This window comes from Scomber japonicus, chromosome 12, assembly GCF_027409825.1.
Source record: "Scomber japonicus isolate fScoJap1 chromosome 12, fScoJap1.pri, whole genome shotgun sequence".
Classification (NCBI taxonomy): Eukaryota; Metazoa; Chordata; class Actinopteri; order Scombriformes; family Scombridae; genus Scomber; species Scomber japonicus.
The window spans coordinates 16,296,944-16,321,819 of NC_070589.1; the positions used below are offsets into that span (position 1 = coordinate 16,296,944).

At 42.0% G+C, this 24,876-nt stretch overlaps 2 protein-coding genes across 2 annotated transcripts; one reads left to right on the forward strand and one right to left on the reverse strand.

Moving 5' to 3' along the window:
• Positions 1-397: 397 nt before the first annotated feature.
• Positions 398-1,021, reverse strand: LOC128369632 (E3 ubiquitin-protein ligase RNF182-like). The gene has a single exon (XM_053330709.1). The coding sequence runs from the start codon at positions 1,019-1,021 to the stop codon at positions 398-400; it is 624 nt and encodes a 207-aa protein (XP_053186684.1).
• A 6,037-nt stretch (positions 1,022-7,058) lies between these two features.
• Positions 7,059-24,706, forward strand: pax3a (paired box 3a). The gene is made up of 9 exons (XM_053329344.1): positions 7,059-7,679; positions 8,287-8,522; positions 8,989-9,118; positions 9,399-9,542; positions 18,468-18,667; positions 19,256-19,421; positions 19,533-19,753; positions 23,254-23,517; positions 24,617-24,706. The coding sequence occupies exons 1-9, from the start codon at positions 7,595-7,597 to the stop codon at positions 24,632-24,634; spliced, it is 1,464 nt and encodes a 487-aa protein (XP_053185319.1). The 5' UTR covers positions 7,059-7,594; the 3' UTR covers positions 24,635-24,706.
• The last annotated feature ends 170 nt before the right edge of the window (positions 24,707-24,876 follow it).

A 24,876-nucleotide genomic window follows, 5' to 3' on the forward strand; every position in this document is an offset into this window, starting at 1 on the left:
ATGTTGCTGGGCATAGATAAATATAAATTAACCTGAGAAGGCAAATTAACCTCAAATGCCTGAGTGTGATTTTCACAGAGGCTCTTAGAAAACTGCTCTGACCAAACTGAACCTGGTCACACAATAGTGCCCAGTGTAAAGCTTAAAATGTTCTGTATTTCATTAATTGTATACTGCCAGACTGAAAATTTATTGTTGAAGAAAGCAGTTGATAGATAGATGAATGCTCATTGTGATATGATCAGTTCAGTCAGTCTATACAGGCAATCATACATGCTTACAGACACTAAGGTGTCTATAAACGTGTCTAGTCTAAACACATTGAATTAAATGAATAGATTTCCCTTGTATTACACGGAACAGGCTAAGTTCATGTGTCCCAGCAGCAGCCAGAGCGTTACATGATGTTAGAGTTGAGGGAACTGAAATGGCTTGATTCTGTTTCAGGCCGGTACTTCAACATGCACATTAACCAAGTGAGAATAAGCGAGAACAGGGCGAGGACGCTGGCAACAAACAGGCAGACAGGGCCGACGGGCGGCGTGGTGTTATTGAAGTTATGCACGAAGATGAGCCCCAGAAATAACAGAACCACCATGGACAAGAAGGAGAAGATGGCGCACACACATGCCGTCGTAAACGCCACATGTTTGCAAGTCTGACAGCTGTCGTTGCCCTCCTGGGAGGTCACCAAGGAGACGGCTGGACCTGTCTGATCCTCTGTGCTTGGTGTGTTCACAAGCTTATTCAGCGGTAGCACCTCCGTCAGTGAGGTGTTGTCGGGGAGGTTGTGAATGCGATACTCCGGCACCGGGGTACGGTGTCGACACACAGGGCAACCGACTCTCCATCCTCCACCCTCTCGGGAGTGCACAGCTTCGAGGCACTGCAGGCAGAAAGTGTGAGAGCAGCCCAGCAGTTTGGGAGTGTGGCGCCCCAAGTCGAAGTAGTTGTAGCATATTTTGCACTCGTACTCATCGCTAGTAAACGAGTCGGTGTCACAGCTTACCGTCTCCGCCATGTTACCTCTGATAAGGCAGGAAAGAAAATTATTATTTCTCTACACTGTCTATTTACAGTGACGATCACATCTCCCCGAGCACACACAGGAATACTTTCGGTGGAAATAGTGCCCAGATGACAATCAAACGCCGTAAAATGAGAAAACTATGAGTCAGTGCCGGTAGATGTCGTGGCTCCATCCGGTTATTAAGATCCCAGCTCTGTTGTGTAACCGACCCGGGGCGAAACCCGTGGACATGATCAGATTACCAGAACCCCGTTTAAAATCCAGTTAATCGACTGGTTCACATTGTTTCATAATTTCTTCTCTATCACCTGGTTGATTTGTCACAAGTGTGGGTCATGTGTATAAGGTAGATTTAATAGGCCTATTTAAGTGTATCATTGTAATTTAGCGGCCGCAGCGACAGAGAGCACCATGTTTCTGCTGTTCAGCACCACAGGCAGTGGACAGCGCCGAGCAGCGCAGTGATACCTGCAGCTGCAGCTCAGCACCGACCATACTGTAGGAAATAAATCTTCATAGAGTAAGCCAGAGACTCTTCATGAAGGTGATGAACGTGTTAATCTCTATACTTAACCTTTAACCGTTTCTCCAAACATCTTTGGATATGACCATATTTTGCTTAAAGTGTTCTTCTTTTTGAAGCAGCTCCAGAGAGTTAAGACTATCTTGTCTTTTCACTTTATATATCTAACTTAAAATGTAGGCAGTACTAAGCAACATATGTATGTGCCTTTTGCCAAAATGGGCCATGGCTCACATACACCTGTGTAGTGTCCTACAGGTGTGTGTGGTCTGTATATTCTATATAGCGGACTCTATACACTCTACAGATAGATGTAGAAAGACGTTTCAGTAGGCTCCATACGTTACATGTGAATATGGCATTATGGACTTTAAAACATAAATCTTAAAAAAAAAAAAAATGGTATAAACAATTGATTTCCCTGCCTGAAAATCAATGCAACAGGGAAATCAATTGGGATCAATCAATCGGGAGTGGGCATCCTCTCATCTTGTTTGTTTGCTGAGGTTTAAACCCCTGCCTGCTACACAGAAAGTATGCCATTATGTTAGATTACATTTAGTAGAGTACTCATAGCATCATGATAACACACTGATTAATTGAAATAATTGTCTTTATAAACTTTACTAAAAAGTCAGGTTACAGAAATATTCCTGAAACAGAGCTTTGTGGGTTTCAAGATAGACTCTCTACAGTGTGTGCCATAAACTCTGTCCAGTCAAAATATACATTGAACTAACATGTGCCCTCTTGTGGCTGAATTTATACATGCATGTTTAGCAGTAATGCACACAGTAACATATCACTACTTACTAGATTACAGTTGCATGCAGTTACAAACAATGAATTACATAACAGTATGGTTACTGTAATGACTTATTAAGGAAAACAGAGTAATCAGATTCAAGATACCTTTTCAGCTGCTTTTTGGATTTAAACTTGCTCCAAACGTGGTGTGGAGGTGAAAAGACAGACAGCTGGTGACACAGAGGAATGCTTAATGCTAATCATGGAATCTGTGATATTTTGTGTCATGCTCTTATAATCTGTAGATTTCAAGTAACATATTTCACTATGAAATATAATCAGGTATGAAAATCCATATAAGAGATGCTATAAGATGGGATATGTTTAATCAAGTAAGAATTGTATTTAAAGGAAAATATAGCCAAGATGGCAACATTTTGAACAACATACTGACTAAAATGTTTTCAGCTATGGACAAAAAATGTGGTTATTATTTATTTGTATTTTATTTTTATACATACCCATTATGTTTTAAAGTAAATGAACCATAAAAAAAAAAAATTTAAAAAACATATGTGAGATTTTAGATATTTACTTGTAAAACAATAGAAAGTAAGTAAGTAATAAATGGCAAACATGTTTAATGAAGGGCTGGACTGTATCATGCATATTTTGTGATTTCAGAGCAAAAAACGTAATTTGAGTGGATCCCTGCGGAATTTCCACTCCACCTATCATTAAGTTGTCTTCACTGTTAGAGGCTCAGTCATTGCAAATTAGAGATGTTTTCCACTTTACAATATATTCCACTGGGTATGACACAGATCCAGAGTATATTGTTGCTTTTTATTATCATGATGCATCCAGCTCTTGTGATGAAGTACCACTTTAGGGTGTTGTCACAACACCAGATGACATGTTCCCTTCCCACACACCTGTAGGAAATGTTCCACCTGAAGTGAAGGCATAATGTAGGACAGATAAGAATCTTACTGAAGATAACACTGCATGTTCATCATGGGACCGTTAACTATTTGCTCACTGTTTTCAATCCTCATTTGCTGAACTAGTGAAGTAAGGCTGCATGACCAGAGGCTGCGTGATTAACAAATGCTTCTCTTCTTGTTCTCTCCTGTTCACCTGTGTTCACCTTGTGGGTCTTTGTCATGATAATTGCACTCAATTGAAGATCCAGCTGAAGTGTTGTGGGTCATGTGTATTTGATAACATTAAACACATCAGAAAAACAGTGCCTCTTTTGGAAGTTCATTGTAACACTAACATCCCAAGGCTACTAATCAGAAAGCGCATTTCCTTGATCTGAAGATGCAACGTTTCTGAGATGTGTATCTAGACATCAGCCTGGCCATTCTTCTAATCTCTTTCTCCTATTATAAACAATGTGTGGTCTATAGTCTTTGTGATGCAAGACTCTTTTCAAATCACTGAGCTTCTGCAGGTTGCAGTAATAAAGACAAACTATCAAACCCATGATATATCAGTGACAAGAATAAGAACAGATGCTGTGAAATGATCATTCAAGTAATCACTATCCAGTGTTCACATAGAAAAAAATGTGTTGCATTGAGATTTAAAACAAAACAAAAAATCAGGAAATGCACCAGTGGAACAATAAAACCTGCTAAATGAAGACTTTATTTCAATGGATGACTCAGAGACTCACATTGGCCTCAGCTTTTTTTTAAAGGAACTGTGTCTGCATAACATGTGGTTCAGAAATAGTGTACTGCACTATTTTCAAGTCTGTGTTTAAAATATTGCAAAGAAAAAATTGGCAGCAGTAATTTTACTGTGTGCCAGAACCTCAACTATAATTACCTCAGAGGGCGGCTGCAGTATAGAAACTGATATTATGGCACATTATTTAAAACTCCCTCACAGCAGTGGCATTGTTCTTTGAGGACTAATACAATTGATCGCATGCTGTTTTATAGTTGACTGTTATTTTAACACTATATAAATGCAAAGAATAATGCAAATGAAGATGATCAAGGTATCTAACCTTCTGCTTATTACAGTATAGCTCTCATACTATCCTCTGCTACAGTTGCAGTTTGTCTTTTACAGTAAGGAATGCATGACTGACTATTTTCGTTTTGAGAATGAGCTGAAGCTTGTTACTTGAGCAGTTTACTCGCTGTATGGTCAGATAATCACTGTGATAATTTGATTGCCTCTAAATGTCTATATTTGATCTCATGGTGTTGTGTTTAATCCTGAATACTGAGCAGTACTGTAAGCCGCTCTGGAGAGAATAAGGATTTTTTCCCCAGTAGTCTAAATAGGCCTTAGTCTGACGCAGTGTAAGGCCTTCTTATTGCTGTAGTGCCACAGCCAAGATCACAACTGCCTACAGGCTATTAGGCTATTAGACTTAACTTTATCTGTGAGAGAGGCAGATCAAATTATTGTGTTTTTTTTCATTTGTATGGTTTCAGAAATATAGCCCTGGAAGCCCCTGGCTTATTCTACGAGTATGTCTGGTAAATGCAACACACAATTTTCTTTTCGGCCATTTTGTTCTTTATTTTTTATGCATTTTGTGCACCACCACAGCACATTTCTGACTCAGCTTACTCCTCTAATTGATTTGACATGGTAGATCCAATGTCCTTTTCATGATAGTCAGACTTTAGTATGATAACTTCCCCCCCCCCCCATTCCTGCTTTTATGGACATATAATGTTTCCACGTGTTCTGCATCATTTTTTTTCTCTACATGAAGTGCAAGTCTTATAGGAGGAATAAAAATATATTGGGCTGCATGCTGTGGCATACTGCAATGAAAGGGACACTCCTGCTGTAAAGTTGGGATGTATTATAGTAAAAACATGGATAAGAAATAGTCATCTTATATCTGTGGTGCAGCATCACTATCTACTATGTTTTTCTTTTCTTTTTAGCAAACAACAATCTGTCACACCAGTAGCACCACCATAACAGCTGGCTTTGCTTATTCATATTTTCACATTGAAGGCTCAATTCATTTGGGGAACACAAAGTTGTGACAAGCGTATTTTCTGGATCATTGTTATGTTTAGACAATAATGCTCTGCAAGTATTGGTCAATTATCAATCAGTTCATCAGCTTTGATGATGCATTGGTTTGTCTGGTAGAGGTCAGGACCAGCCAGTCATTCACAGAGATTTAGGCCTCTATCCTCCTCAGCCACTATATAATCTAATTCCTGAGGGAGTTGGAAAAATGCATTGGTCTATTAAACACGCCTAATTATCATAATTATCACAACTCTACAAGGCTTCAGAAAAGTCAAATGATCCCTCATGTGGCTCTATGTGTCCATAATCGACCATTTGCACGGATGTGTTACACTGCCGTGTGGCTCGACCACGGGGCCGCGCAGCACCTATTGTTGAATTAGTGCAACCATTTGATGGCCGTGGAGCTTTTTTGCGTGGCGTGTGGTGGAAAAAATAGATCCTTCTCTTCACGCTGAGTATCTCCTGTATGGATACCCTATTTCTTGTCGACCCACATTGAGTGTGTGGTCTGATTTAGCAAAAATCTCACTAACTGCCTGTTGCGATTATAATTCCATCAATGTTTTAGTGATCAGCTTTTTTGTTTAGTTTTTTCTTACGTCGGCAAGCGTCAACTGTACAGTTATAATAGCATATTGTATAAAGAAAGTGTAATAACCAGCAAATTAATATAAAAAGAAAAAAAGATGACAGAAATAAACTCTTAGGCTACTAACATTTTACTGTGATGCTTTCATTCACAGCATGCGTCTCTGGTCTGGAGCTGAACCCCGCAGAGCACTGCTCTATAAATAATACAACTGGCCTAGACTAACAGTGCTGATTATAATGTAATGTTAATCATTCATAGGAATTCATTTGTTGCTGCTATAAATAAAATTATTCTTTTTATTAAATCCAGTAATTAAATAATGAGAATACAGTTAGTGTGGGGCTTGTATTATTATCACCTGTTGCAGGCTTGTATGCATAGTTCCGTTTCATCACAGTGGTGAAAAGCATTTCCACGGACAGACAGGTCCAGTCAAGTTAAAAATGAAAACTTAAGACGATCATCAGCACTCCCACAAGCTGCTGCCTTTCCGCATAAAAACAGAATGCGCATATCAGCGAGCATTGCCCCACACAGTATTCACTTTATTATTGGTAATTGGCCTGCATATGCGGTTCCTCTACTCCACAATCACATCTCTACATCTCTACATGGGTAGACATCCAGACTAATGATTATCTTTGGTGAGCTCAACTCTTTGTAAAGAATATTTTATATAATTTCTCTGTTTTCAGTCATTTGTTATTGAAAATGGTTCTAGACCACGAAGGTTCATAAAGCATGTATGACAACAACAACCACCAGTAATAATACCAATAACAAATATTTCATTAAGAAGAATTATAAAATACGTTCTTAAGTTTAAGTAAGGAAACTACTTAATGTGAATGAGTGTGTGTCTGTGTGTGCGCGGGAAGTCTCATTTCAATGTATTTGTATTTCAGCCACCAAATATAAGCTCTCGAGATACACTAAACAAGCCATAGCCTGTATATTTAATATTTAATAGTTTCTATCATAGGGCAGTTGTAATTATTGTATTATTGGATACTCTTTAATAGTCTAATCTATCCGTGCTGTTAATAGTCCATGTTTAATACATTATTAAAGTTTCATCCACTTGTCCAGTTACAAGTTACCTCTAGGCTACTTATGGTTGAAATAAACAATGTATGGGCCCAGTCGATCTTTCCAGAAGCAAGAAAATACCAATCAGAAACAGGCTATGTCACCCAGGTATTTATGTAATTGGCTTTATTAAAAGTTGTAAAAAGTTTCATGCGCAGAAGCTTGTGACACGACAAATTGACCCTCGTGAGGTCAAACCAGACAGAGGAGAGCTCCTGCTGTCCAATCACAAAGCTCCCCAAGCATCTGGACGTCCGGGTCTTGGACCAATCAGCGGGCGCAGTGCGGAGTCAGCGGGGACAGCGACCACAGATAAAATGTTTGACTTCCATCCATCCTCTCAATCCATCCTCCCAATCCTCGCAGGACTGTTAGCAGCCTGCACTTTGATTTAAACTCCCACCGCAGCACGCATCTGTTACTGGATAACGGTCAACTACTTACCTGAGGGATTCACACTTCTTTTTCCTGTTGGGGCAACTTGTTACTCAAGGAAAAGGTGCACCGTGTCTGTAGCTGCATAAAACCAACGGAGGGTGTTTTGTGGGATTAAAAAGCGACACTGTTACCTGACATCAAGTCAGGAGTCATGACAGCGCTTGCAGGAGGTTTACCGAGAATGATGAGACCCAGCCCTCACCAGAACTACCCGCGGGGAGGATACTCTCTCGAGGGTAAGCCACGAACACCAGCTGCTGCTCACAATTTCAACAAAATGTAACTCTGAAAAAACAAAACAAAAAATCATCTCCATAAAATTGTTGTTTTTCAATCTTGTACTAGTGAGTTTTGAAATGTTATTTAATTTAAAAACAGTTAAAAGTTAAGTCCACAATACCACATTTATTCATTTGCTATTTAATTTGTTTTAATTATTAGCCTCATGGTTCATTCTCCTTCATTTTACGATTTCAATGGGAACATTTCTGAGAAAAACAAATCTAATTGCCTAGTAAAATGTTTCCCTGTTCTACTATTATTTTCATAGCAGTTCACATTTTCAGGAATTAACAGAATATATAAAAATAAAAAGGTGATGATATTGACACGTTTGCAGCGCAGTAATTACAGATTTTAGACTGATTCCACTTTAAAAAGTTAAGATGCTTCAGAAAAAGTTTTCTTGACAGGTTTTGCCTTCTTTCTAACCACTTTAAAGTTACAGTTAGTATGTTTTTTTTTGTTTGTTTGTTTTTTAAACTATTATTATTAGAAAAACAAAGTCAAACACAATTTATGAGCATCCAACTCACTTGGCTCCATGCATGCGCTGCTGTCCAGTCTCCACTCCGTTAGGACAGGGTCGGGTCAACCAGCTCGGCGGTGTCTTCATAAACGGCAGACCTCTACCCAACCATATCCGCCATAAAATCGTGGAGATGGCCCATCACGGTGTCCGGCCGTGTGTCATCTCTCGTCAGCTCCGGGTGTCCCACGGCTGCGTCTCCAAAATCCTCTGCCGGTACCAGGAGACTGGCTCCATCAGGCCGGGGGCCATCGGAGGCAGCAAGCCAAAGGTGAGAGATTCTGCCGCATTTATTTTGTGGAAAATGTGGTAAATTGTAGCAAAAAAGTTAAGAGAGTGGCATTCAAAAAAATCAATTAAATTTTGTCTTTTAAAACTTCTTATAGTTTATCCTTAAACATATAATGGTGGCCTAACTTTTTTGCCCTATAAAAAAAGGGAAAAACTCATTTGAAAGAGTTTAAATCATGTTGAGAAATGCAGTCTAAAATTTAACAAGCGTTTGGTCGTAAAAAAAATATAGATTTTATTCAAAGTCATGATACCTTTGTGAAAAGGAATTTTGGAGTTTTACTACAACTTAAGTGAGTTTGACTTTAGGGTTTCTCTTTATTGTGTCACACCTAATCCAAATTCAGGCAAATCAGAGACTTATTTGGACTTATTTGTCTTGCACAACTAGGGCCTTGAATGTAAAAAAGTGACCGTCTTTTCTTATCTCCTTCCTCCTACTAAAGCAAAGCGCGTCTCCAGAGGTGGACAAGAAGATCGAAGAGTACAAGAGAGAAAACCCGGGCATGTTCAGCTGGGAAATCAGGGACAAATTGCTGAAAGATGGGATCTGCGACAGGAACAACGTCCCCTCGGGTACATGAGAAAGTTTCTTCACATGCGTATAAGTAGGCCTACGAGTAGTAGTTGTAAGATGTGAAATGATTCCCTTGTATTTCCTAAATTACTCTTTATTATACTCTTAATTATATAAAAATAAACATTAGATTAAATATGCTTGCAGATATTTTTTGGAGTGCGTAAACAACTTTTCATATTGCTTTGTATGAGCGTATAAAGAACATTTATGTGTTTTCTTGTCTGATTTCTTTTTGTATAAATAAGTTTACTGATTTTTCTTTCTTTTCCCTCAAAGTGAGCGCCATTAGTCGCGTCATGCGGTCAAAATTCGGCGGAATTGGTGAGGATGACGAAGACGACGATGAAGGGGTGAAGAGGGAGATGGAGGAAAACGAACCACGGACAAAACACAGCATCGACGGCATTCTGGGAGACAGATGTAAGTTCAGCATGAATGATTTTATAAAGAGGGACATCGTTGTTGTTTGCAATAGCTCCATAAAATGCAGTGAGCTACGTGAATGTTGGTCTGTGAATGTTGGCAGAAACACTTTATTTCTGGGATGACTGTGGATGTGGATGCAAGTAGCGTTACTTTATCCTTCTGTTATTTGTAGTTTATCAACCATCACGTTCAGACAAAGAACTTTTAATACATATAATAAAATAATAATAATAATAATGGTATATGACATGCAGTAAACACCTCCATATATACAAATAAAATTCATATATATGGAATCCAACAGAGAAATGATTTGTGGCTAAAATGTATTAAAGTTGCAGGTGTTTACGCATGCGCTTAGCCTTCTGAGATTTAACAAATGTGCAGAGAGTATTTTTAAGTGGATAATCAAACATTTGTCTAACTTCCAAGCCTGAGAATTTTTTTTTTTCACGCACAATCGGACACTTGAGGATGAACTTCAGGGGACAAAGCAGGGAGAGTCCATTGAAACGCACACCTCAGTTTGACGCGCACAAAAGCTAAACTCCAGTGAGCGGCTCAGTGGTGTACAAAAAGACGCCAAGGCCTTTCAAAATAGGGAAAGAAAGGGAGAAAAAACTGCGCTGACAAAAGGCCCGGAGAAGACATTATGAACCCACAATGAGCGATGAATTATTCAGGGACACCAATAGGCCCACTGCGACCTGTTTTATAGACTACTCAAAAAAGTGCCAATTTGGGGGCTTTCCCCCACTGTTTACAGTTAGAAAAAAGAGATATGGCTTCCAGGCAAAACAGACTAGACATTAGGCAAACACCTGTTGATTTACGACCTGTTGGGGTCTGAAGAGTTGCCACAAAAGGAAAGTTTACTGTTGGAGACATAATGAAGTCTAGAGTTAATAATTGATAACTAAACCCCAGGAGACAGCGTGTTGCGTTTTGGCTATGATAAACGCTGCTTAACCCACAGATTTATTCGGTTTATTCATTGTTATAGGTTTGTAGATTTTTACAAATTGTTCATTTTAAATAGACGGTTGGTTCAAACCTGCAGAACAATGAAATGAAAATTATGTGAGCGTATTTTGCATCTCATGATTTTGTCCCCCTGAAATGTGTTAAATTCACGCCAGGCCTTGCGTAATCAAATTGAACAGTGCCGTTACTTTTGCTCACGGAGCTTTTGTCACAGTCTTTGCGCAGTGAGCATGACGTTCAGCCCAGTGATCGCAGGGAAACCCTTCTCTCCACTAGATTAAACCCAAACCTTTTATTTCTCTCCACTTTCATCTCAGACAAAGTCCGCCCCTTTCCTTTCTGCCTAGGGCGCACACATTCATGCAATATCTGTGGGCACTTCCCTCTCCCTCTTCCAGGCGAGACACATCCCCAATACTGATCAGGCAGTTGACTTCTCAAACTTTTAAATTATTTCTGCACTTTTCTTGGATAGAATCGTTAATGAGTACTCAGATTGGAAATAATTAGGAGTTTATTTAAAATAGTCTATATAATCTGAGTTGCACCCTTGTTGATCATCCTCTTTTAACCACTTTTTATTGTTAGTTTGTTTAAACTGGGGATGAATTACAGCTCACTTGAAATCTGCTACAAGATAACAAGTAATTAGTGATATTTATCTTGAATTAATAAGTTTAGGTTGGTATGAATAATTGCAAAATAAACAAATAATATCAACAATTTTTCATCAAATAGGTGACACCCTGCATTGCAAACAGCTCTGAGACAATCCCCCCACTGATATACAGAACAGCAGTATTTCCTTCTTGTGTCTCTTTGTGGAAGTAGTTGTTGTTTTTCTCTTTTATAGCTCTTCATTAGAATGTGAAAAGGGTGGTTTGGGGACTGAGAGAATGTCTTCTGGCCAAATATTGATTAAGTAGGTGTTTGCAGAGGCTATTGTTGTGGTGGAGAGAGGCCTGTTGCTCTCTGCCCCTTTCTCCTCTACCACTATTGTTGGCTTTCCTTAAGTGCTAAGATCAAAGCTGACTCATTTAGATTTATTTGTCTGGGAAAAAGACTGCATAGGTTTGTGGGATAGAGTGTACTGGGCAGCCCTCAGGTCTGCATGGCATTAGCAAGTGGGTGGAACGTTGTGGGAAAAGGATGTTTGCCGGGATGAATCTGATGTGAAGTTGCTTCTATCTTCTTGAACTGTTGAGTTTATGCAGGAGTGTGTAGAATTTAAACACGTGCACAGTTGAATAATTTTAATCTGCTGTGGGTTGAGATGTCTTTGGAAGAATTATTTGTGCTATTTATCATATTTGTTTGCAAAGCAGCAGCATATCCATATCAGTGTATCTTTTGGTTTATGGCTTTGTATTTCCTTTTTTTTTTTTTTTTTTTTTTTTTGCCATGAGTGGCACAAAATTAAGTGATAGCATCCGTCCTTCTATTTATTACTGTTAGCACTTTAGCCTCATTTAACTAATTAAAGTAACTAAAGTCATGAAAGAGGAGTAGCCACTCTTGCAGGATCCATTTATGGCAGTGGGGGTGAAAGGGAGAAAGAAGAAGAAGAAAAAGAAAGCTCAGAAATACAAACAGTCAAAGGGATAACTTTTCTTTCAAGGGAATCCTGTGGTGCCGAATTGAATGAGCCCAGTTCTTTCAAATCTGCCATGGTGAACGCAGTCAACATGTAATAATTGGTTTCATTGAGGTGCATTCCAACAATCTGCTGCCATTCTCCTGCCTCTATTGTCCGGTGGCAGGCAAATAGCCAGAGGGACAGGAGGAATCAAGTGCTGACAAAACATGAAAGATTTAGCTGCTTTTGTCAAAGGAGCTGAGTAGGACTTTGTTTGTGTAAATAAACTGGCTCCCTGCTACTCTGGCATGGATTTAGTGCTAGGGAAATTTAGAGAGCAGAAAGATCATATTTGTGTTTGAGAGTGCAGCATATTTTAAAGCCGTCAGAGCGTGTATATAAAGCACTTTCAGTTCAAGTATCACTGAAGGGGGAAATGATAAACTTCCACATGTAGCCGCCACATAATCCAATTTTAAAGTTTCATAACTTATAATCTCAAGAGATGTCTAAGAATATAAACAGATACATTTCTCTCACACACAGGGAGCAAAAGAAACTGAGTGGTAGGGCGGTAACCCACAACTGTAAACAGAGAGACGGACGTTGAATTTCTAGGACTGGTTTGTTTGTTAGGGGTTGTCACATTTCCACGGTGCGTAAGTTAAAGATTGGAAGTTTAGAGGAGAGCGTCTATAGTCACCGGAGACAGAAGGCCTCAATACAACCAGAGGAATGTCTGCTACAGCCGCATCTCCATTTTCCTCTAAGGGCTGGATAATGGAGACATTTATATGTGGGCCTCACTGTGTTTTCCTCTGTTACTGGAGCTTCTAATGCTAGTTTAGCCCAGTGATAAAAAAAGCCAAAATTTACAATATATTTCTGGCCACAAGAGGTTTAGATAGATAGATAGATAGATGGATAGATAGATAGATAGATAGATAGATAAAGCGGTCCCTCTTCTCACATACAAATACTTAACAATTTTACGTTCTGTATTGGCATGACTCTCAAGACTCTCTCATTCTCAAAAAAGAAAGAAAAAATCCACACTGGCTGATCTGCAACTGAATGCCGACTCTATGCTTCATTAAAGCCTCTTTCTCTCTTGGCACCCGCATTGTGATCCTCCAATATTAATTCAAAGGACAATTAATGAATGCAGGCCAACTTTGAAGTAATGAACCGGGGTCCTGCCCTGAGCCGGCCCCTCGAAGCTGATGTACTCTCCACATTCTCCCCACTAACCCCAGAGACACTGTGAAGTGACTGAAAGAGAAGCAGTGAGCAATGGAAGGTCAAGGAGAGGAGCCCCAGTAGAAAAAGAGCTCTCTATTTCCTTGGAAGTATTAGCCAAGCAAAACTCTGTGATGGGGAGGATAAAGGAGTGTGAAGAGAAAAGGGTCGGGGGCAAGGGGACTCTGCAAAGAGGAGCACAATGGGATAGTTAATTGAGTAAAGCCAGACAGCGTTGTCAATCACTTAACTTTGTTTAGCCTCAGTTTTTGTAGTGCTGTTTCACTCAGCACATTGCACATTATGGACACGCCAGCACAACTCTGTTGCTGTTTTGATTAATGACTTTTTTCCTTTCTGGACAAAGAAATTCACCAGAATTTTTTTTTTCTTTCTGAAAAACATGCATCCAAGTTATAGTATCTAATAGCAATTTTCAAAATATAGATCAATTGCTGAACATTTGTGAGCTAAACCCATAAATCTGTAAGTAAGATACTAATAGTAAAAGTGAGTGTTTGTAGAGGGCAACAAGAAAGTGTGGAATGTGTTGAACTGTGTGAAGTTTTGTTGCAGGGTCAGTGGTGAGGCCGTCTTTGCTGCAGCACTGTGCAGGAGCTGTGAAAAGGTCGGGGGCTAACCTAGGGTCACTTGACTGTTAAAACTATCAGGCCCCATGAAGGAGGTTACAATAATGTTTGAGAAAAGATGACAACTGACTGACTCCCTACTACCGCTCCCTGATGTCAAACCAAAGAATCCATATTCATAACTGTCATTTAAAGAGGTTTGGCTTTTATTTCAGGGAGAGTAGGCTGGTTATTCTGAACAAGTTGATTGGTTTGGTTGTCTGTCTCACCTAAACAAGGCTAGACTGAGGTGAATTGCTGCTGGTTAGGCTCCGTTTGACTGGAACGTGCGGCAGACTGGCCTGTTGCTGCAGCCCTGCGTGGGTTCTATGCAGTTGCTTTGTGCCTGCCCTGAGGGTGGAAATGCCACCGTGAAACTGTCACCTAACTGCCCCACAGTGGAACTAAATAATAACCACCGCACACTGGGCACACATAATAGCCCTGCAGCGCCATTTGTGGCTTTTTGTCACTTCACCAATATTAGACAGAGATACATCTTTCAACGTCATATCGCCCGCTAGTTCTTTGTCCGTTAAGTGCCAACCTCCTGCGCTTATTCTCTCCATTTTTTCCCTGCCCATCACATCATCATCTCCCTCTCGCTTTCTCTCTCCATCCACCCCCCCTTGCCCCCTCATTCCCAGGCAGCTGCGGGTTCTAGGGGGCTCTTTAGCAAGTCAAGTGAGCAGCCCACTCACTCCCATTTTTCCCTTAACTGTTAACCCCAGCTGAGCCCATAAGCTGTCAGTTAACTATTCTTTCCTTCTGGTGCATCTGCTCACCCTGGCTGTATGTGGCATGCCACTATTTTATTCAGTGGCCTACTCTCACTATGCTCCTTGGCCTGAAAGGGCCTGATCTACTTCCCTGGGCAAATAACTAGTTCATTTGTCTCTTCTGCCCTTTGTTTTGTGTTACGAACACATGTCACCAGCTCAATTACCTTCTCTATTAACAGCCCCTGAAGGAAGGGCTAGCCAACCCCTACCAAGACAAGGCTATAAACTGCCCCATATGCTCCGCTTCTCTTTCTCTGTCTCACTGTGGCTCTTCATTTCACTATCCCTCTCCTCTCTGCCTTTTTCTTTTTCTCTATCATCCTCTCTTCTCTTAATTTTTTGCTTATTTCATGACTGTTCTTTTTTATTTAATCTATTTTGAGTCTGTCTCGCACTTTCTATTGCTCATTTGGTGTCATTTGAAGCTATATTTCTGAAGTGACATGCACACGTGTGCACATAACATGGATGTGTGCGTCTGTGCATGTCTCTTCATATTAGCATCTCTCTAATGGGAAGAAGGGGGATGAATGCTTGGCAGGGTGAGTCCTGGCTGATGTAGTCCAAGCAGTAAACAAGAGCAGCCTTTATTCTCCCTGTTGGAATCCTCACTTGGTTTTTTGGCCTGTTAGAGTTACTACTAGTGCAGGTGAAGCTAATGGAACTGGACGTTCCCCAAGTTCACATCTGTGACCCTCTGGAGTTTATCTCCCCTGCCTGTCAGTCTCTTCTCTTGATCGATAAATGGTTCTATTTACCTTGAGTGCTGGGTCTGTAGCGCTGTCTGTTTCTTGTTTATTTTTGTGTGTGCACCTACATACCTGTAAATGCACTTGTTTAATTGTATTTAAGAATCCCTGATCAGTGAAAGGAACCTGTTGAACTCACTTGTTGAATATTCTCGTCTATTAAACTATACTGAATACTTCCTACCAAACTTTGTTAAATAAATGTGCCACTATCCATTCTGTTATCTAAACTTACACCTCACTTTGTTCTGAAATGTCTGTTTTACAGCTAATTCTGCAGCAGCCCCAATTTCCGTTTGAGGGATAATAATCTATCATTCTATTAAGATTCTTGTCAGAGCCACAGCCAAGCTGTGAGTGGCTATGGAGTATTTTCAGTTCCCCAGTGCTTTAGCTGCAGCGTAAAATTTGATTTGGGTGTTTAAGTAAGGAGGTCGAGGCCTCTCTTTGTGTGTTTAGTATCCTCTTCTGCCGTTTGTTGTGGGGAATGTGTGGGAACAGTCTGCGCTGAGTCTGCTTCTGCATTGGCGTGCCTCGATATCGATCCACAGCAGCGCAGGGACCTTGTTGTGAAACATAGATTCAGTGAGGGATGAGCGCAAAGAAAAGGAGAAGTGAATGGATGAGATGGACGGGACAGATCCACTCTTAAGAATGACCAGCATCCCCCCATTCTCTTTAACTTGGCACCCCACACCCCTTCCCCAGCATCTTCTTCAGGTGCCTTCAGCCTCCCATCTCCTCTTCATGTCAACCACTTTAACTCTCCCATCCCCCCAGTTTTGTGCCCCTCAGGCTGTGAAGGGAGGGGATGAAGGGGTGCTCCCCTGCTGTGCCCCTCCGCAGCCCCCAGTGGCCCTTCTCTGGACCCCTTTGTGCCCCCTCCTCTCCCTCCCACCCTTCATTCCCCCACTCAGCCCCTGGCCCTACAGCCCCCATCTCACCCTTCAGCGCCCTCCCCACTCCCCTGCTGGGCAGGTGACAGGCCCCTGAATGCGGGCCCAGGCGTCCCTGATGGCTCCTACAGATGGAGCGTGGTAATCGGTCCAATAGAGCCCTGCCACAGGCTTTTCCCTGCTAAGATACAAAGGCTTGGCCACATCACTTCCAAAAAAAAAAGACAGAGAGTGAGAGAGGAAGAGAGCAAAAGAGAAAGCGCAAGCCAGAGGATGACAAAAGCAACACTGTCATTTACCATTAAGGGAGAGTCTGTGACGGAGTGTTTTCTCTGTAGTTACTAATAATAAAAACAGGGAGGGAAAAAGAGAGAAATAAAGCGGGCAAAGGAGGAGAGATCCACCCCCACCCTGCAGTTAACATGAGTTACAGTGCCAATGGGGAGCTTTCTCCTCTGTGGAGTTTTATGAGCTCCCCTTCCCTCCCACAGGAATCTTTTCATTTCTGCGCTGTCATTGGTTCTCTATCTTTTTCTTTCTTTCTCTGTCCCTCTGTCATTAAAATGGTAATGACATTGCGTGTTACTTAGCTTGCTGTTAACTTGAATCTTCTCTTTTTGTGTAATTTATGTACTAATTATTGAAAGCTGCGCTTACTAATCAAAACAATATTAATGTTTAAAAAATGTGTTTACAGGATGAGTATCAAGTTTTATTTTCATTCTTTGTGGCCTTCTTCCTGGTGCCTGTTGAATTCTAAAATTTACTTCAACTGGTCTCAGGCCACATCCTTGCCTAAACAAACCACATCCCAAACTCATAGTGCATGTTCCAGGAGTATCTAAGCATCCAGCCAATCCCCTGTGAGCCTTTATGCCAGCAAGGCGCCCTTGGTTCAAATGTAATAAAGAGCTCCTCTCAGCATTAGAGTCTACTGTGCTGGCAGTCCAGAGCACAGCAGCATTCCCAAGGACCAAATTCGTGTGTAATGCCTGGTCAGACACACACTGGCAACCGGCACAAACATTTCCTGCTTGGCTCCAGAGGCTCCAGAGGCAAGGGGAGATCCCTGCTGCCCCCCTCCATGTCTGACTTGGCACTTTTTAATTAAAGCTTTAAATCTGGAGGGCAGAAGGAGAATGAACAGTCTAGGGGAACAGACAAGCTTCTGTCCCGTGCTTAAACCTCTCTGTCGCTCACACCTGTCTCTCTGGCTGCCGATTTCTTTCTCTCTCGTATTTTCTCAGTGTAGGTGTTGGCTCCATAGTCTCAGTGTCAAAAAGGTGCAGTGAACCCTCCTCATGAGGTTTAAGAGGTCCCTCTGAGGTGGTTTTGGGAGTGGATTCCAACTCTTTCTGTGTTGTGTCCATCTGTGTTTGACACATTGTCATAGACTGCGTTCATTGAGTGAAAGCCCACAGCCCAGACGCGGCAGATGCATGTTTGTGAGTGTGTATGACTGAGAACGAGATGGGGGGATTGCAGACATGTAATGGCGGACAATAGCAGGCTGTCACGCTAGTTTGTGGAGCCTAATCATTATTTAATAGATGGGTAACCTCCCCCTAAACACACCAATGGTCCTCAGTCTCAAGTTTCAGGCCTTCATTGATTCCCGTCTTCTGCTGAATTAGATCCCAATAGCTGTCTCCCAGATACCCGTTCATTCTCTCCTGCCCTCAACTGAACAAACAGATTAAGAAGCACCTGCAAAGGGCTGCCTGCCCTTCACTATGGGAGCCTATCGACACAGTGCACAGCATGGCTAAGACTGGGAGAGACACAGTGTCCCAGGGAATGGATGCCCTGGAGGGATCTAGTCCTCTTTAATCCATGTTCAAGCAGCCTCTGGCTTTTGATCCCCTCAGAAACCACTGAGGAGTTTAAGGCACCAGGAGGACACAATCTAAAGTGGCTCTGTACCATGTGTCGCGCTCAGCGCAATCTATTGTCTCGGATCTGGTTATTGTATCCCAGCTTAGTATTTACCCCAAGTTTAATTGTATATCAGTCCCTCCTCCTCTGAATACTAAGGTAGCAGTCTTTTTGTTTTTTCAATTACAGCCAGTCACTCAGATGAGGGCTCCGATGTGGACTCAGAGCCAGGCCTACCTCTGAAGAGGAAGCAACGGCGCAGTCGGACCACCTTCACAGCAGAGCAGCTGGAAGAGCTGGAGAGGGCCTTCGAACGCACACACTACCCTGACATCTACACACGAGAAGAACTGGCTCAGAGAGCCAAACTCACGGAGGCTCGAGTTCAGGTTAGACACACTCTTCAACCTCAAAGTCTCAGAGACCTAATCTTGACAGCAAAGCACTATGTCGGTCTGTCAGGGATATGTGTCATGTGGGCGTTAAATTGCCTTGGGATGTTGCCACACATTCCTTACAGCCATTAGACATGTGTTCCCTCCAACCCTGGACCTCATGCCCGACCCCCTTCCACACACATACAAACACAGACACACTGCGCCCACTGTGCATGAGGACAGCTCCCTATTTTTGTCAGGCTGTCTGCAAAAAGGGCTATGTAAAGATCTGAAAATACATGTCTGATTTAGGTAGTGCGCTAATATAGGCTTTAACAGCTTTAACAGCCCTCTGGCGTTATCTGAACCCAGTGACTCGCGGTAGCACACAAAGATGTAATGTCTGTGGTTTTACTGCACGTTCCAGATGTTAAGATCTCTATCAGATCAGCTCCCTGTAATGAGACTGAGAGGCCTTGCACATACAAACATACATTCACAGACACCATACACAAATGCAGATGACCAAAAGTCAACTTATTCTGTTGGGCTAGCATATAAATAAACACCACTGCACTCTTGTTTCTGTTCTTTTCTCAGGTGTGGTTCAGCAACAGAAGAGCTCGATGGAGGAAGCAAGCAGGAGCCAATCAACTGATGGCTTTTAACCACCTCATCCCTGGCGGTTTTCCACCATCAGCTATGTCAGGCCTGCAGCCCTATCAACTGTCAGACAGCCCCTACCCTCCTACTTCCATAGCTCAAGGTGGGCACAACTTTTTAGGTTTTAGAAATTTGATGATACTGACTCTGAATCAGCAGCAAAATGATAACTGATGTAAATGGGATTTTAAGCATCATGTTTTATTCCCAGCAGCATCAGAGCAGCCCAGTACAGTCCACCGACCGCAACCTCTGCCTCCCACCTCCGTGCACCAGAGTGGGCTCAGCTCATCGGCAGGCTCCCAGGATGGAGGCTCTGCATACTGCCTGTCCTCTGGACGTCATGGTTTTTCAGGATACTCGGACAGTTTTGTGGCCCCGACAGGACACGCCAACACTGTCAACCCCGCCATCAGCAACAGCCTCTCACCACAGGTTTGTCCATTATTGGAATACACAGATGAAAATATGTGACAGTAAGACAGTAAATGTGCAAACATGTGTATATATACACATGCATTCTACCTCAAACACAAACACACACACAGAGCTATTCACACACGTATTCTATCATACCAGACCAGGCCAATAGTCCTTCATGTGGTTTATGAAATGTACCATATGCAAGGCTAATGATACAAATGCACACACACTCCTCCATGCGTGACCTAGGAGATGTCATTGTGGCGACAAACACGGTAGCTTTTCATTTTTGTTTATTCTGATGGGTTGTTTGATGAATTTAAAATGTGGCAAACGTCAGTCTTTGGGGATGGAGAAAGCAGCAGATATGAGGAAGGATGTATGGATGTCAGATGATGACACAAATCAAAACTGAAAAGACAATTATGGCCGATTACACAGTCATCAGTGTCCATCAGTGGATCCCTACCAGCCCAGGAGATGGACTAACAGGCGGAAAACGAGCTTTTAACCGCCACAAAGGGTGGCCAGCCCACATGCAATGCATGCTGGGTACTAATTCCCATGAGAGACAATCTCAGACTCCTGTCAGGCACAGATAAAAAACTGCCCCAGGCAGGTTTGCTACGATGTGAATGCCTGAGGATGTATGTATATTGAAAAAAGAAGATCTTTGTTGTGTAGCTGCCAGGGTGCACTGTCAGAAAGTGGTAGGTGGCACCATTGTGGCTAACGGCATAATTGACTGCTTTGATATCTGAGAACTTGTTATGGACTAGAATGTGTTTTTTTCTCCTCAAGAACAAGCCACATTTACTCTTAAAACATTAGCTTTTGGGAAGTTTTATTCTTAATGGACAGGTAAACATGTAGAAAGACAGGACACAGTGAAGATTATGATGTGTGCCAAACCTCTCCTGTCAGATTTAAACCCAGAGTGTTATTGGTTGATGGTTTTTGTCTTAACCAGCTGAGCTAAGTAATCATCTGAATTTTTACTTTGTTGAAGCATAACTGGTATGCAACCTGTTAGCTACCATCCTGTAACAGAGGCTGCGGTGTGAGTTCACACACCCGCAGGGTCACCGAGTGACTTTAACTCCAGTATAGAGGCCAAAGGTGCTGTGGCCTCATGGATGGTTTCAGCATTAACCTAGTGGGCAGTTTGGTACAGAATGGACAGCTCATCTTGCACAGGGACGGCGTGCCTGGAATGTTTTCTCAGTCTGGAATTGCAATCACAGAATGTTCCAGTGTCTTAATTGATTGGAATGAAGTAATCTATCCCCTCATAACAAAGTGTGTAATTTATGCAAATGACTCACTTTGTTGGCTAATTTGTTTTAATTCATGTATTCATTGCAGCTGTTTGAATGTATATTGCAATACAGTTTTCTCCATTTCAGGCCAGGAAAAAAATTAATTTACTGATTTTAACTTAATAAGAGAGAGGAAATGAGAATTGATTAAATTCTATGACATTGGACTGTTAATGAAGACTTGTTTTGCTCTTTAGAAAACTTTACAGCTTCGTTTTTCTGGCATTTTGTGTTAAATCTTGGAGTCTTTATCTGATCATCTGAACTCCAAATTTCTCTACTCAACCCTATCTACTGCTCTGTATCCATCAGGAGATTCAGAGGTTCAGTTAACTCCTGATATGGTTACATTAGAGCTTGTGCAGTATTTGATATGGATAAGGTTTACTTTAGATAGGTGATATTGTTTTCTGAGCAGTTTGCTCCATGCACAGAGCAGCAGTTAGACCAGTGGTTTCCCCCGTGGTGCGAGGTCTCTGGCGTCTCACTGCTGATCTGGTGCATACCAAAGGAATCCTTTCTCACCAAGGAAGCGAGCGGCTGGGATTTGCACCCCCCTGAGACCTAATCCCCGGAACAACCTCAAAACAGACACACCATTGGGAACTGCTGCTGTTTCAGTTGCAGAAGGAGAGTGCATGAATGCAGATACACAGACTCTGAGATACACGCGTGTACACACAGACACACACTGCACAAACTAGCGCACAGGAATATACAGCATGTGTGATGCTGTAAGGAGATATGACTAAACAGCAATGTACAACTAGACAAAAAAAACTGGCATGACGCCACCAGAAAACTTTATTTCTAATAATTTAAGCAATTAAATTATAATTTTCTGATGCATCTGAGTAAAAACTACTTACAAATATAACGTATCAAAAATCTGTATTGTATAGTTAGACAAATACATATGGATTGTTTGCAGGGACATTTAGTAGTAAAAGAAGAATGGTTTTGTTGTAGGCAGCATCGCTGTGTTTGTCAGATGTGTGGGGTCAGATCACTCTGACAGACCAAACTGTAAATTACATACATTAAAGACACCTGAGGCTGCTCAGTATATGCACATGTGCATGTGTGTGTGCCAGCTGGCTGTCAGTCGGGAGAGCCCTTGTTTTTACATCACTCAGCGTTACTCTGTCTTCGTTATGTTTTATTCAGTTTCTATTTTGAGTGTGTATGGTTTTGTGCTTGGCTTCTCCTCTTTTTTCTCTTACATGGGCTGTAATTCTTTCCCTGTAGCTCTCGTTCTCTCTTTCACTCCATTTTTTAGACATTTTCATGACTTTGCTTCTCACGCAAACCTATGTTGCAGCTGTTCACGATGTATCACTGATACCCCTACACCCCTGACATCAGAGCAAAAAATGTTTAGTACACGTGTGCACACGCACACATACACACCTACTGTTACATACACACTTCCACATGTAGGAGAGGTAGCTCACACACACATACACAAACACACCCTACCCCTCATTCCCACGTACCCTTTGGCTCTTTACCTTGGCCTCACTAGGACACAGTGATTTTAGGGCATCAAGAGACAGTGAGAGTGAGAATATAAAAGGAAAGTGCATTGCTCTGAACAAATACATCAGACATACTCTTTTTATTCTCCTTGAATTCTGCTTCAAATCACACTCTCATAAATGAATTTCAGGCAATTTATTTATTTTCTATTTATTCCATTTGTGACACAATGCTAAACAAGTGTCACGACAAGGAAAAATCAAACAAAAGAAATTCTCTTTAATCTACTTCCATATATTTAATAGGATAAGTCGAACAGAAACCACTAGGGCTGAATTTTATAGCCACCATCAGTTCTCCAGTCATTCAAGCAGAGTAAAGAGAAACCATATGTGTGAGGGAAGCCAGTAAGAATGTATTTCTGATGATGAACAAGGAGAGAGCCTACAGTTTTTAGCCCACCTGAGTAGAGCAAAAGATTGATTGAATGGTGTAACTTTAAATTTGAGTGAACATTCATTTTGAGTAAATAAATGTTATTTACTTTGTGATATATTTCATTTTGACTGATTTTATTACTTACATTTTGATCCTCATTTGTGTAACAAATTCTGTACAGGTGTGTTAATGATGTTCTCATCATGAGCATTATGGAACAAGAATCTTCCCTTTTTATAATCTAATCAATCAGTTTTCTTCCCTCTCTCCCCGCAGGTCATGGGCCTTTTGAACCCAGGTGGAGTACCACATCAGTCTCAGAGTGACTTTGCCCTCTCCCCACTGACTGGAGGCCTGGAGCCTAATGGTGGCATGGCTGCTAGCTGTCATGGCTCCCAGCGCCTGGAGGCTTTACCAGGCCTGACCAGTATGCCTACCCTGCCTAGCACCCAGTCTTACTGCCCACCCTCCTACACCTCACCAGCCTACGCCATGGACCACCATCCATCCTATCAGTATGGGCAATACAGTCAAAGCAAGGTACACTTGAAATACACTCTATTCTTAGGTTATGTGTCTGTGTGACCCCTGCTCTAGCTGTGCTATTTTGCTTCTATTTTCCGACTAGTGACCCACACTAATTACACATACCCTTCTGATGAGTGAGCTTCACAAATCACTCTGCTCTGTGCTGAAATTACATGTATGTTACAGAGCATTAGTGGCCAGGTTACCTCAGTTTACATTACCATCATCAGACTGTCCATGTGGCCTGATGCAGAGGCATGTCAGGGTCTTATCCCAACACACACATTTTCACTCACTGTCCTTTCATGACCCCGTATGATGAGCCTGCCCATCAAACCCTAGTGTAGCTCACCTAGCCATGTAATGACCCCCATGTAACAAAGATAGCCGCCCAAATGAAAGGAGCCACGTCCGAAAGCGTGTTTGACAGGAGGGGGGGAAGGGGGAGGTGTATGGGTCAGAGCAGTGTGTTGGGGCTGATATGGGGTACACGACCACATGCTGACTGGCCCATCAGTGGCAACATCTTGATGTCATTAATTTAGCCGGTCCTGGGAGAGACCCACATGTAGCTTTTAGGGGTTTGGTGAAATGTGTGTGTGTGTGTCTACATGTGTATATGTGGGCGCAGGCATGTACGTGTGTGTGCATAAAGGGAGGGTAAGGGGCTCCTTAACAGGGGGCGATTATGGCCCTTGGCAGGCCGGGATTAGAACCATGTGTCCCACTGGAGGTCAGATTTAGAGTTGTTATTGATCAGTGGAGCAGAGCCAGAGATCCAGGCTAAGGCTCAGTGTCAGGCTAGTTTTACCAGCCACACTAGGTTCAAAGAACGTCCAGAGAGATTCCCAAAGCTCTTCACCTGTTTTTCAGTTTTATTATTTAACCTAGGACCTCAGTTTCCATTCTCACCTGCTCTCACCTGCTCTTAAACCCTTCTTCCTTCTGTTATCTGCAGTCAAAATCACATATCTCATTGGGAACGTCCCATTTCACATTGTTTGAGATCTTAACAGTCAGAGGATTCAGCTATTCAGTTATAGCTGAATGAAATCCGCCATGCAGAAAGGATGTCTTTAACCCTCTTTCTGTCTCTCCATGTCCTCCTCAGGTGCCTTTCATTATATGAAGCCCCCAGCATGGCCTGAGCATGAGGCTTCCCCCGGCCAGTCTGACATTCATCGCCAGAGAACACCCCCACCCATTGCCTTTGCCAAGTTTCCCGGGCAGGCTGGAGAACAGCTAGAGAGAGGAGTTGAGGTGTTCTCCCTCAGCAAGGGAACCACTTGAGATGGAGATGCAGCAATGGCGATGGAGGGGGGTTGACTGCAATAATTAGGACCAAAGGCACAGCCTCTCCTATTACCTGGC

Bases quoted from the DNA above. Each gene is read 5' to 3' on its own strand.
- LOC128369632 (XM_053330709.1), bottom strand. From the start codon at position 1,021: ATGGCGGAGACGGTAAGCTGTGACACCGACTCGTTTACTAGCGATGAG.
- pax3a (XM_053329344.1), top strand. From the start codon at position 7,595: ATGACAGCGCTTGCAGGAGGTTTACCGAGAATGATGAGACCCAGCCCT. The intron at 19,422-19,532 runs GTGGGCACAACT...TATTCCCAGCAG, and splicing joins TCCTACTTCCATAGCTCAAG to CATCAGAGCAGCCCAGTACA. The intron at 19,754-23,253 runs GTTTGTCCATTA...CTCTCCCCGCAG, and splicing joins GCAACAGCCTCTCACCACAG to GTCATGGGCCTTTTGAACCC.